At 37.0% G+C, this 13,372-nt stretch overlaps 1 protein-coding gene across 13 annotated transcripts in view; it reads left to right on the top strand.

The window, feature by feature from the left end:
• The window catches only part of LOC127845715 (piezo-type mechanosensitive ion channel component 1-like), a 255,188-nt gene that overhangs the window by 165,388 nt on the left and 76,428 nt on the right, over positions 1 to 13,372 (top strand). For all 13 annotated transcript variants that reach the window (XR_008033338.1, XR_008033339.1, XR_008033334.1 and 10 more), the window contains exons 21-23: positions 6,194 to 6,394; positions 11,913 to 12,114; positions 13,018 to 13,199. Coding sequence is in view for 6 of the 13 variants with exons in the window: in XM_052376809.1 (XP_052232769.1) it covers positions 6,194 to 6,394; positions 11,913 to 12,114; positions 13,018 to 13,199 (585 nt within the window). In the remaining 7 variants the exon portion in view is untranslated. The remainder of the gene's footprint in view (positions 1 to 6,193; positions 6,395 to 11,912; positions 12,115 to 13,017; positions 13,200 to 13,372) is intronic.

Genomic DNA, 13,372 nt, shown 5'->3' with positions numbered 1-13,372 from the left:
ATACTTAGAAAATTGAAAGTTTGGTTAAGTTTTGTGTTTTGGTCCACTTTACCCCTAAAGTATCATAGATATTGCTTTCATACTTGGAACACTCGCAAACTATCATAAGGGTACAGTAAAAGGACAAGTTGCATAACTCTGGATGTCATTTTTACGGAATTATGGCCCTTTTTGACTTAGTAACTTTGAATATATGGTTAAATTTTGTGTTTCAATCCACTTTACTTCTTAAGTATCAAGGCTATTGCTTTCAAACTTCAAATACTTTCATGCTATCATGAGGTTACTGTACCTGGCAAGTTGAATTTTACCTTGACCTTTGAATGACATTGACTCTCAAGGTCAAATTATTAAATTTCTCTAAAATTGCCATAACTTCTTTATTTATGATTAGATTTGATTGATACTTTGACAAAACTACTCTTACCTGACATACCACAATAGACTCCACCCAAACCATCGCCCGTGCGATAGACTCCACCCAACCCCCCCCCCTATTTTTTTTTTTTTTTTTTTTTTTTTTTTTAAGATCATCTCACAAATGACCACCACACCCTCACACTATACCCCCCCCCACCCCACCCCCTCCCCAATTTTTTTTTTAAACGGTTAAAAAACAAAACTATTTAATTTGATTATTTTATGTTTGAAATACCGTCCAACCATCGCACCCAATAATTCCCCCCCACCCCCCCTCCCCCCACCCGAATCCCCCCCCCCTATTTTTTTTTTTTTTTTTTTAAGATCATCTCACAAATTACCACCACACCCTCACACTATACCCCCCCACCTCACCCCCCCCCCCAAATTTTTTTTATGAAACGGTTAAAAAACACAAATATTTATTTTTATTATTTTATGTTTGAAATACCGTCCAACCATCGCACCCAAGAATCCCCCCCACCCCCCCACCCCCCCACCCCCCCACCCCCCGATTTATTTTTTTGGAAGAAAATGTAATAAATGTCCACACCCCCACACAATGCACCGCTCTTCACTCCACCCCTCCCTCCTTTGTGATTGAAAATGAGAGTCCCTTCACCTTAAAAAGAAAATAGATGAGCGGTCTGCACCCGCAAGGCGGTGCTCTTGTTTTTAAATCATATAAATAATATTTCTTTGGGTCATTGTTATAACCGCTACAAATATTTACTGTTGTTGCGAATAAAGTTGTTAAAACTGTTTAAACTCGATGTTGTGTTAGTGAATCTTTAAGAGAAGAAGCTTCTTGAATAATGTCACTTTAGCTTCTTACTTCACAATCTTTTTGTTCAACATGTAATTAAATACACTTTAAATTATAAAGTGGATTGCAATACAGAGAACTTAGAAGAAGCGCTTACATTTGTACTTAAAAAGAAATTTAAGAATGATGTTTGAAGTTGTCAGCATTTTCATGGTGAACATTTTGATTGTATGGCCCCAATGGAAAAAATAATTTGTTACTAATTTAAATTTTAGCAAACACCTAATAATGCTTTTAAGAATGAGTTATTTTGCTTCTAAAGTAAAAATATGTCCTAACCTAGAAAAGATACACTTTAAACATTTTATAAATTAAAAAGATGTACTTAAAACTCCACTGTCTAAGAAAAAGTGGATTATTTAAAAAAAGAAAAAAGAAAAATACACTTTCGAATATAAAGAACATGAAAAAAAGCTTCATCTGTTTCTAATTAATTAATGCAATAAAGTGTACTCTTTAGAAAATGCAGAGATTCGCTTAAACAAGTGCAGATAAAATGCAATTTTTTAAGTGCATTTTGGTAAAAAGCACATTTCATTTTCAGAAGGGTTACTGCTGATGCAGATATTAGAAACAATGATATGACACAATTTGAGATTCCAGTATTTCTTCATTATTCTAGGAACACACTGTTATGTGAAGTTGGAATAAGACATCAATTTGAAAATAAACAGTGTTTTTTCAACACTGCAGTACATGCAGTTTAACCTGTTATTAATTTGTACAAAATATAAGTAAAATAGACACTATTGCATATATAATTGTATCATTTTTATTGATTTCACTGGGTGTTTAATTTGATTTTTCTTAAATCCTAAAAAAATGAAACCCTGTGGATTTGTGCCTGCACACAGTTTAAAAATACAATGAAAATAATAAAAATACCATCACTGTTAAACATTAGAAAAGTACAAATAATACAAAAGTATACACAGTATTTAACAAAAATACATTCAGAGCATGAAATGAATTTGCATATGCAAGTATCTATTTTACTTATAATTTTGTCAAATAAATAAACACAATAGGAAAAAAGCACATTATAATTGTTGAAAATATGTTATATTCCAACTTCACATAGTGTCACTGTGTATAATTTAACATTACAGTTTTATATTGAACTGGATGGGTAGCTATATTTTGAAATAATAGTAATACAAAATGCATTTTGTCAACCATAAGTAAACCATTTTAGGACTACTGCTCATAAATAGGCGTTGGTACATGTATGTATATGAAAATGTAATTAATGCAAATTTAATACACTTGTGTGTACTTTTTCAGTTTTGTTTATTCCAAAAAGTTAATTAAATTATTTGAAAATATACTTAAAACACAATTAAAATGCACTTATGGTTGCCTACTTATTTTCTGATGAAGTGCATTTTTCACAAGGAGAAATAATTTTTTTAATACACAAAAATGAATGTATGCAGGAAACATGCAGGAAAAACAAGAAATGTGTTTGTCGGAAACACTATGTCAACTTCTGCGCCACTTTTATGCTCCCCCCAAAATTTTTTGGGGGAGCATATAGTCGCCGCTTCGTCTGTCCGTCCGTCCATGTACATTTTTTGTCCGGGCTATTTCTCAGCAACTAATGACCAGAATTCAATGAAACTTTATGGGAAGCTTCACTACCAAGAGGAGATGTGCATATTATCAGCGGGTTCTGGTCGGATGATTTTTCACAGAGTTATGGCCGTTTGAAATTTTACATTAACTGTACATATAGTGCAATTCTTGTCCGGGCTATTTCTCAGCAACTAATGACCGGAATTCAATGAAACTTTATGGGAAGCTTCACTACCAAAAGGAGATGTGCATATTATCAGCGGGTTCTGGTCGGATGTTTTTCACAGAGTTATGGCCCTTTGAAATTTTATATATAAATATTCATGTCCCCCCAACTACTGTGCCCTCAAGACGTTTCCTTTTATCTGAATATATAGTGCAATATTGTGACAAAAAAAACCTTTGGGGAGCATCACCCGTCTCCGACGGTTTCTTGTTTTTACCTTTGACCTTGAAGGATGACCTTGACCTTTCACCACTCAAAACGTGCAGCTCCATGAGAAACACATGCATGCCGAATATGAAGTTGCTATCTTCAATATTGCAAAAGTTATGGCAAAATGTTAAAGTTGGAGCAAACAAACCAACAGACAGACAGACCAACCGACAGAAAGGGCAAAAACAATATGCCCCCCACTATAGTGGTGGGGGACATAAAAATTATGTTAAAAGTATATTATTTTTCTGCATGTCAAGTTTATTTACATGATCATTAAACACAGACAAATATGGTGCAAATACCCTACATTTCATTTGTCAAGACCTTTTTTTGTTGGAGTTTAAAAGGCAACATAGTGACTGTAATTTAGGAACAGTTACTGAGGCTTGATTGGTCATTTACGGCTCGGGTACTACTTACATGTACCGCTGGTATTCTTAAGTATACTTACATGTACCCCGGGTACGGTAAATATACTAAAACATACCCGGGAATTTTAACGCTAAATCGGTAGTTGTCTGCTATTTATTTTATAAATTATGTTCACATTCATGTCAAATTTTCTGTACAATGGCCTCTATATTATCAAAACTCTTACTCAAAAAGCATGTTGATACAGTTTGTTTTTAAAGATTAGTTTGTTGAAGATAAGCAATATCGTTTTAGGGTAATCGGTGACCCGGGGTACATTTAAGTATACTTAAGAGTACCCAAGGTACATGTAAGAAGTAACCGAGCCGACAATGTCCAATCAAGCGTTACTGAGAGAGTTGGATGTGCATGGAGATAAACCATGTTTTATGAAGCAAAAAAATGAGTAACACATATTGTAACTGTTTTAATATGTAACTACATGTATTACAGAATCATCGATGATAATATGCACTTTTGAATAAATTAAAGCTTGTCAGATTTTTTTTAAGGTCACAGTGACCTTAGACCTTGTTACCCAAAAATGGGTGTGGCATGTAGAACTCATTAAGGTACATCTACATATGAAGTTAAAAAGTTGCAGGTGGAAGCACTTTGCTTTTGCTCTTGATTTTAGAGCAAAATGTCAAAGTTTTAGCACGATGCGGAAGGCAGACGGTGGGCGACAAGCTGGCTATGACAATACCTTGGGTAAAAAGGTTGCCCTGGAATATTACATAATTATAGTGTCTGTCTAGCTACTTTTATCAGAAGGTCCCACTTTGATCCCCACTGGCAATGAGGGAGGGTCCTCAAGATCATCTCTGAAGACACAAAGTATTGGTTCTACTCGGGAAATAGACTCCAGTGTCTTGATAAGCATCATACTTTTTCAGGAATCAAGCTTTAATACAAAGAGTTAAATAAATATTTATATGTGAAAGTGTATGATATTAATGTGAAAATACTGAGCAAAAGCCGGGGATTGAATCCATGACCTCCAGAGTGGTAGTCAGACACTAACCGCGTCGCTAAAGAGCTAGCCCAACAGCCTTAGTGACCTTATTTCACTACACTCCTCCCCCTTTTAATGTTTCAAGGCCCAGACACGCTCGCTACAGCATGTCTTGCATCTGCATGGCCCTCCCAGAAACCATTAAACAGCTCAGACCCAGTCCCGCATTCACAGTTCGTTTTTTGTCTCGTCGCCATTAATGTGAAAATACTGAGCTCAAGCCGGGCATAGAACCTACGACCTCCAGAGTGGTAGTCAGACACTTTAACCGCGTCGCTAAAGAGTTAGCCCAACAGCAAGGCTGTTGGAAGTGACCTTATTTCACTACAATATGCTAGTAAAATAAACACTGCACAATTATTTATTTTACCTGTATACAAGTACCATTCCAATCTTGGCAGATAGTGAACTACTTTAAAAGCACCATAACTATGAAACACTTATATAAGGCATATCGCAGTGTTCCACAGAAATGATGCTGTTGATAATTCAGCATGATGATTAGACATTTCTAAATTCCATTTCCACTAAAGTCAACGACGTTAGTAACAATTCCAGTGAGTTGATGGACTTTGCACACAGTGAAAAACAACACTATTCCACTGTAACACGGTACAAAAGATTGATTTATGCAATAAATCGTCTATTGATCCCGTGTGAGCCATCTCGCTCTCTGTTCAATGTTTGTTATATGTGCTTTTTCTCAAATATTCGCAACACATTACGAAAACAACACGGTGTAAACACCCTACCAGATGTTGACAGTTTGAATATAACCCCAAAGAAAACCGAATGTACAATAAAGAAATCGTAGATTGCGAGAGCGATTTACGAGGACATTTACGAGGGGGTTATTGAAACGGTTTACGAGAATCGTAAATCCAATCGCAACTACCCGAGTTACGATATCGTTATATTAACGATACGATATCTTATTGAAACGGTCCCCTGGATGTTATTTTGTTTATGCAGATGTTATGAGGGAATTAGGTAATACTTATATCATTATGATTACTTTATTCATGCAATGATAACCCTGTGCCTTAAATGAGCCTTGTACTGAGAATTCTGGGCTGAATGCTTGTGTGTAAAGTGTTGTCCCTGATAAGCCTGTGACGTCGACACTGGCTTGTGTGTTAAGTGTTGTCCCTGCATAAGCCTGTGACACCAACACTGGCTTGTGTGTAAAGTGTTGTCCCTGCATAAGCCTGTGACGTTGACACTGGCTTGTGTGTAAAGTGTTGTCCCTGCATAAGCCTGTGACACCGACACTGGCTTGTGTGTAAAGTGTTGTCCCTGCATAAGCCTGTGACGTCGACACTGGCTTGTGTGTAAAGTGTTGTCCCTGCATAAGCCTGTGACGTCGACACTAGTGTCTAATCGGAGACAACACTTTCTAATTTGACTGGATTTTCCGTTTCTTCTTTAAACAAAAAATTCCGTTCCGTTTTCTTAGAACATGGCTTAAAGCTATCATCCTGCCCTGATTTATTATGGCGTCTTTCAGAATTACATTGGCATACTGCTGCTCATTGTCCTGGAGCGTATTGTGGTGTACCGTCAGACCCAGTACTACAACACGCCCGGGGTTGTCAAGCCCAAAACCGGCATCATTTTCAGTGACATCCAACGCAAACAGGCTGATGAGGGCCTCATTGAATGCGGAAAGTTCTTCTTGAACTATTTCTTCTACAAGTTCGGACTAGAGGTAATGACTTCATCTCAGGTTATTGGAAAGTAGAATTTATAGGATTAACTAAATTGAATGTTGTTTGCATAAGGTAAACTTTTTCAGAACACTGAGTGATTTAAAGGGGCCTTTTCATGTTTGGTAAATGGACAAAATTGAAAAAAGTTGTTTCAGATTCGCAAATTTTTATGCTCCCCCAAAATTTATTTTGGGGGTAACATATAGTCCCCGCTTCGTCTGTCCGTCCGTGTTTCCGTGTGTCTGTCCGTGCACAATTTTTGTCCTGGCTATAACTCAGAAACTAATGACCGGAATTCAATGAAACTTGATGGGAAGCTTCACTACCAAGAGGAGATGTGCATATTATCAGCGGGTTCTGGTCCGATGATTATTCACAGAGTTATGGCCCTTTGAAATTTTCCATTAACTGTACATTATAGTGCAATTCTTGTCCGGGCTATTTTTCAGCAACTAATGACTGGAATTCAATTAAACTTTATGGGAAGCTTCATTGCCAAGAGGAGATGTGCATATTATCAGCCAGTTCTTGTCGGATGATTTTTCACAGAGTTATGGCCCTTTGAAATTTTCTATTGTACATATAATGCAATTCTTGTCCCGGCTATTTCTCAGCAACTTATGACTGGAATTCAATGAAACTTTATGGGAAGCTTCACTACCAAGAGGAGATGCGCATATTATCAGCCGGTTCTTGTCGGATGATTTTTCACAGAGTTATGGCCCTTTGAAATTTTGCATTGTACATATAGTGCAATTCTTTTCCGAGCTATTTCTCAGCAACTTATTACGGGAATTCAATGAAACTTCAGTACCAACAGGAGATGTGCATATTATCAGCAGGTTATGGTCGGATGATTTTTTCACAGAGTTATGGCCCTTTGAAATTTTCTATAAACTGTACATAGAGGGCAATTCTTGTCCGGGCTATTTCTCCCCAACTACTGACTGGAATTCAATGAAGCTTTATGGGAAGCTTAACTACCTTGAGGAGATGCGCATGTTATTTGTGGGTTCTGGTTAGATGATTTATTTAGAGAGTTATGGCCCTTTAAAATTGTTAAGTTGCTAAACCATCCATCATATTATTTTGTGCAAAGTTATGCTCCTCAAGACGTTTTCTTTTATCTGAATATATAGTGCAATATTGTGACAAAAAAAAACTTTGGGGAGCATCACCTGTCTCCGACGGTTTCTTGTTGTTTTAGTTATGTTATTTGTTTGGAAACAGTAATACTGAACATTTACCATGCTCTAAAATAGCCATTATATGCATCGTTTGACGAGTTAAAAACCTGAAAATTATAAAGCGTTGCAACGCGAAACAAATTAATAATTTGGAGAGTTCTGTTGTTGTCGTTATATTTTGTGAAACTATGAGGATTGCTTATATAAAATATAAAATACATCTGTCATTGTATCAGGAATGATGGCCGAGTGGTCTCAGTGGGAGACTTTTTACTCCAGAGGTCAGTGGTTCGAGCCCTGCTGAGGGTTACCTTGTTTTTCTTTTTTAATTTTTATTCTTGATTTTTTACTGGAGCTTTTTGGATCCAATATTTACGTTTATCAATATTAAGCATTTAATGACAAACTTAAAAACATGCCAAAATCTGTGAAAAGGCCCCTTTAAAGACTTTCAGAATTTTTATATTGATTGATTTATTTAAATAGAACGAAAAAGCACATCAATATCGCTCTGTGTCAAATTGATGTGATACATACTGTTAAACAGCCATGTTACATAATGCTAACAGCTGTGGTACATGTTTAACTGATGTGATTCATTATAACTGTCAACACAAGTGGTGTAATACTTATAAAAAAGTAAAACAATTTCTATCCCGAGATAAATTATTTTTGTTGAGTGTATTATTGGCTGTCCGGTTTATGTTCTAAGTCCGTTTTTGTAATGGTTCTTTTTTACCATGTTACATGGGACAGGAAGTTACTATGAAGTCATTTGATTTGATTGTACAACTGTTGTTATGCTTCCCTAAATTATGCTCCCCAAAAGGGGGTAACATATAGTAACTGCTTTTGCCATATGTCGGAATTGTAATTTTGATGGAACTGAGTTTGTGTTGGTCTGAAAATAATTTTCCCAATAATATTCCGTCTTTTCGTCTGTCGATCCTTCTGTCTTTTTGTCCGTCACACTTTTTGTGTACTTGCAAAATCTGATGATCCAAATTTGATTTAACTTGATGTGAAATATTCCTATAAGGTTGACATTTGTATCCTTTTCAGGCTGTTCAGGTCCAATCATTTATCAGGGAGTTATTGCAAGATCTTAGAAACAAATTATCTGATTATGATTGAACTTTATATGCTGCATCATTATTAGGTGGACAAGCACTTTGTTATCGGGTCGTGTTGGTCCAATGATTTTTTCATGTTATTGCCCTTTGCGTATACATATGTCATTTTATAATCTGATTTAGATTAAAGTTTATAACTTAAGCATATTTTCAGACCAGCTTGCTCCATTGAATTTTCAGGGATTTATTGCCCTTTGAAAAACAATTTTTCATTTCCCTTTGATCTCTGAGACTAACTAAGCTTTCCCATTTTATTGCACTTCACATGCATCCCTATTGGGTGGACTGGCATATTTCTTCAGGGTGTTCCACTCTATAATTTTTAGCTCACCTGAGCGATAGCTCGGGGTGAGCTATTGTGATCACTCAGCGTCCGGCGTCCGTCCGTCCGTCCGTCTGTCTGTCTGTAAACAATTTTTAAACATCTTCTTCTACTAAACCATTGAGCCAATTTCAACTACATTTCATGTGGAGCATCCCTAGGTCATGGGACAAAAGAATTGTTAAAAAAAATTTGATCACATAACCAAGATGGCCACCATGACCATATATGGTAAAAACCTTAAAAAACCTTCTTGTCAGAAACCGCTCATCAGATTTTCAAAAAATTTCACAGGGATGACCTTTGAAGGCTCCCCTGAAAAAGTTGTTCAAAGAAATTTGATTCGTTAAAAAACATGGCCGCAGGAGCTCGTTGAACTTTGCATGTTTATTCGTTTTTGCCTATTTTGTGAAAACTTTCAAAAATCTTCCACATTTTTTGTCCGATCCTTTCCAAATTTGCACAGTGTCTTTATATCAATGGGACACGAACCCTACAAAAAATGAGCATTATAGGTCCATGAAGTACAGAATTACCTCCCCTTGAATTGAGAAAATGGTGTTTATGCAATTAAGTCCAAATTTTTCATCCAATTCTTTCCAAACTTGTAAGGATTTAGCATGGTTCAAACAAGGGAAACAACTACGGTTAATGCATGTTCTTTTTATTACAGATTTGCCTCCCTTTAATTCATTCAAAATCTCATTTTACAGCAGAGATTCCAAATCTGACCTGTAAATGAGCCCCATATTTACTGCCAGTGCTAGGTTACCTTTTCCCATTTGATCGTTCTTAAGTTATGGTCTTGTAATGCTGCTACTGCTTCTGCTACTGCTACTGCTACTACTACTACTACTACTACTACTACTACTACTACTACTACTACTACTACTACTACTACTACTACTACTTCTACTACTACTACTACTACTACTACTACTACTACTACTACCACTACTACTACTACTACTATACTACTACTACTACTACTACTACTACTACTACTACTACTACTACTACTACTACTACTTCTACTACTACTACTAGTACTACTACTAGTACTACTACTACCACCACCACCACCACCACCACCACCACCACCACCACCACCACCACCACCACCACCACCACCACCACGTCTACTATTACTACTTCTACTACTACTGCCACTACTACTACTACTTTTACCACTACTACTACTACTACTACTACTACTACTACTACCACTACTACTACTACTACTACCACTACTACTACTACTACTTCTACTACTACTACTACTACTTCTACTACTACTACTACTACTACTACTACTACTACTACTACTACAACTACTACAACTACTACTATACTACTACTACTACTACTACTACTACTACTACTACTATTACTTCTACTACTACTACTACTACTACTACTACTACACCACCACCACCACCACCACCACCACCACCATTCACAGTGACAAAAAACGTATTCACACAATGGCTGCTACTACAACTTATAGCCCATATAGGGGGGCATGCATGTTTTACAAACAGCCCTTGTTTCTATGGGATTTTAACCACAACTGTTCATGTTTATCTCCGACACATATTTTTAGGTCACCTGTCATGAAGTGACACGGTGAGCTTATGTGATCGTGTGATGTCCGGCGTCCGTTGTGCGTGCCTGCATGTGTCCGTGCGTCCGTCCGTCAACAATTTGTTTGTGTAGACAGTAGAGGTCACAGTTTGCATCCAATCTTGATGAAATTTGGTCAAAATGTTTATCTTGATGAAATCCGGTTTGGGATTGTATCCGGGTCATCTGGGGTCAAAAAGAAGGTCACTAGGTCAAATAATAGAACAACCTTCTGTAGACAATAGAGGTCACAGTTTTCATCCAATCTTTATGAAATTTGGTCAGAATGTTTATCTTGATGAAATCTGGGTTGGGATTTTATTTGGGTCATCTGGGGTCAAAAACTAGGTCACTAGGTCAAATAATAGAAAAACCTTGTGTAGACATTAGAGATCACAGTTTTCATCCAACCTTTATGAAATTTGGTCAGAATTCTTGATGAAATCTGGGTGGGATTGTATTTGGGTCATCTGGGGTAAAAATCTAGGTCAAATAAATAGAAAAACCTTGTGTTGACAATAGAGGTCACAGTTTTCATCCAATATTTATGAACTGTGGTCAGAATGTTTATCTTGATGAAATCTGGATTGGGATTGTATTGGGGTCATCTAGAGTCAGGAACTAGGTCACTCGGTCAAATCATAGAAAAACATTGTGTAGACAATAGAGGTCATAGTTTTCATCTGATCTTAATGAGTCAGGTGAGCGATTCAGGGCCATCATGGCCCTCTTGTTCAGTCTGTAATTGCCCTTCATAAGAAATATGACAGTTTGTAATGACTTAAACATTTCTGTGTAAGATCACATGAACAAATGATCCAAAGCTGATAAATGTTTACATGCAATTTTCTTACTGGGTGGGCATACAAGTTTACTATTATGTACCACTCCAGTCCTTAATTGCCCCTTGAAATATAATTTCAGAGTTGCCATACATTTAATCCAAACATTGACAATGCATATCATTGCTGAACATCCTTCAGTTTTAATGATATTCTTGTTATTAATGACACTCTTTCTTTTATAACATTGAAGTCGTTGTGGCCTAGGGCATATGGTGTCCACTCAGCAAGCAGGAGATCACAGATTTGTCCCCCACTGTGGGAGCGTTCTTTAAATCTCCTCAAAAAGACACTCTTTAATGGTGCTTCCCAGGAAATGGACTCGATAGCCTTTCAATAGACCTAAGGCTTACAGTGCAATTGAGCTAAAATAGGTTTAGACTAAACTTATGACACCCTTGTTTTCACAGCTGTGCTTCATAATGACAGCCATCACCATCTGCGTGCGTGTGGACGCCTACTCGATGCTATACGCGGTACTGCTGGGTATTCAGCTGCTCCTGAGTAGGCGGTGCTGCGCCCGGGTTTGGCCGGTCTACACCATCATACTGGTCATACTGCTGCCTCTCCAGTACCTGCTGGCACTGGGTCTGCCAGTCGGCTTCTGCTATCGTGCGTACTATATTTGATCTTTGTTGATTACAATTTTTGTCATGGATATGTTGTATCTTCAATTTTGTGTTTGGATGTAGTTTTTATGCCCCCAGATCAAATGATCCGGGGTATATTGTTTTCGGCCTGTCTGTCTGTCTGTCATTGTATGTGTGTGTCTGTCTGTCATTGTACGTGTGTGTCTGTCTGTTATTGTATGTGTGTGTCTGTTCCAAAACTTTAATCTTTGCCATAACTTTTGCAATATTGACGATAGCAGCTTGATATTTGGCATGCATGTGTATCTCATTGAGCTGCACATTTTGAGTGGTGAAAGGTCAAGTCATCCTTCAAATTCAAAGGTCAAGGTCAAAGTTCAAATATAGAAGATATCAACTAGATATTTGGCATGCATGTGTATATCATGGAGCTGCACATTTTGAGTATTGTAAGGTCGAGGTTATCCTCCAAGGTCAAAGATCAAAGTTAAGGGTCAAATATATGGGTGGGGGCATTGTGTTTCAAAAACACAGCTCTGGTTATTCAGTGGGTTCAATTTGGATGCAGTTTTGAGTCAGTGGTTTAAGATTATTTATGACTTGCCATTTTGGTTATGGATGTTGTTTTGATTCTCAGGTTTAAGATGATGTTGATTACTTGCAATGATATTGATACAGTTATGATTCAATGGTGTAAGGGTTTGGATTAAAAAAATATTTTTAGTGCTTTTAAGGTGTTCAATGTAGTAAGGTTGTTTGAGTGGTTTCTTTGCAGTTGTACTAGGTTTTTGATAGGTTACTGATAATAATAAAGTTTTACCAACCAAAATGAGACAATTTTTAAGAATTCTTTATTATTATTTCAGTCTTTTCCTGACAATATCTATGAAAACGAATAATGCATGTATTTTTGTGTGTTTTCCAGAGTACCTGTGGGATGCCACAGTGTGGATCTTGAAGGAGGACGAGACAATGGAGCTGGAACAATGGTTCTACCTCCCGGACTACTTAAGCCCCCCAAACTCCATCAAACTGGTCGCGGACTTCTTTCAACTGCTATTTGTGTGCCTTCAGTGGAGGGTGTTTAGGAAGGAAATGAGATTCAAGGTAAAATAACTTGGATAGAAGATGAAGGTGTTTTTTTTTAATTTGTGGAAAGGGCCTGGCCTTTCATTTTGGGAAAAAAATATAGACAAAACTGAGAAAAGAATTTTTTTCCAAAAGTAAGCTTGAAATTACTAAAAAATTGCATAGTTTTAAGGAACTTCTCTAAGCCTTCT

This window comes from Dreissena polymorpha, chromosome 9 (assembly GCF_020536995.1).
Source record: "Dreissena polymorpha isolate Duluth1 chromosome 9, UMN_Dpol_1.0, whole genome shotgun sequence".
NCBI lineage: Eukaryota > Metazoa > Mollusca > Bivalvia > Myida > Dreissenidae > Dreissena > Dreissena polymorpha.
This window is presented reverse-complemented; position numbering and strand designations above follow the sequence as displayed.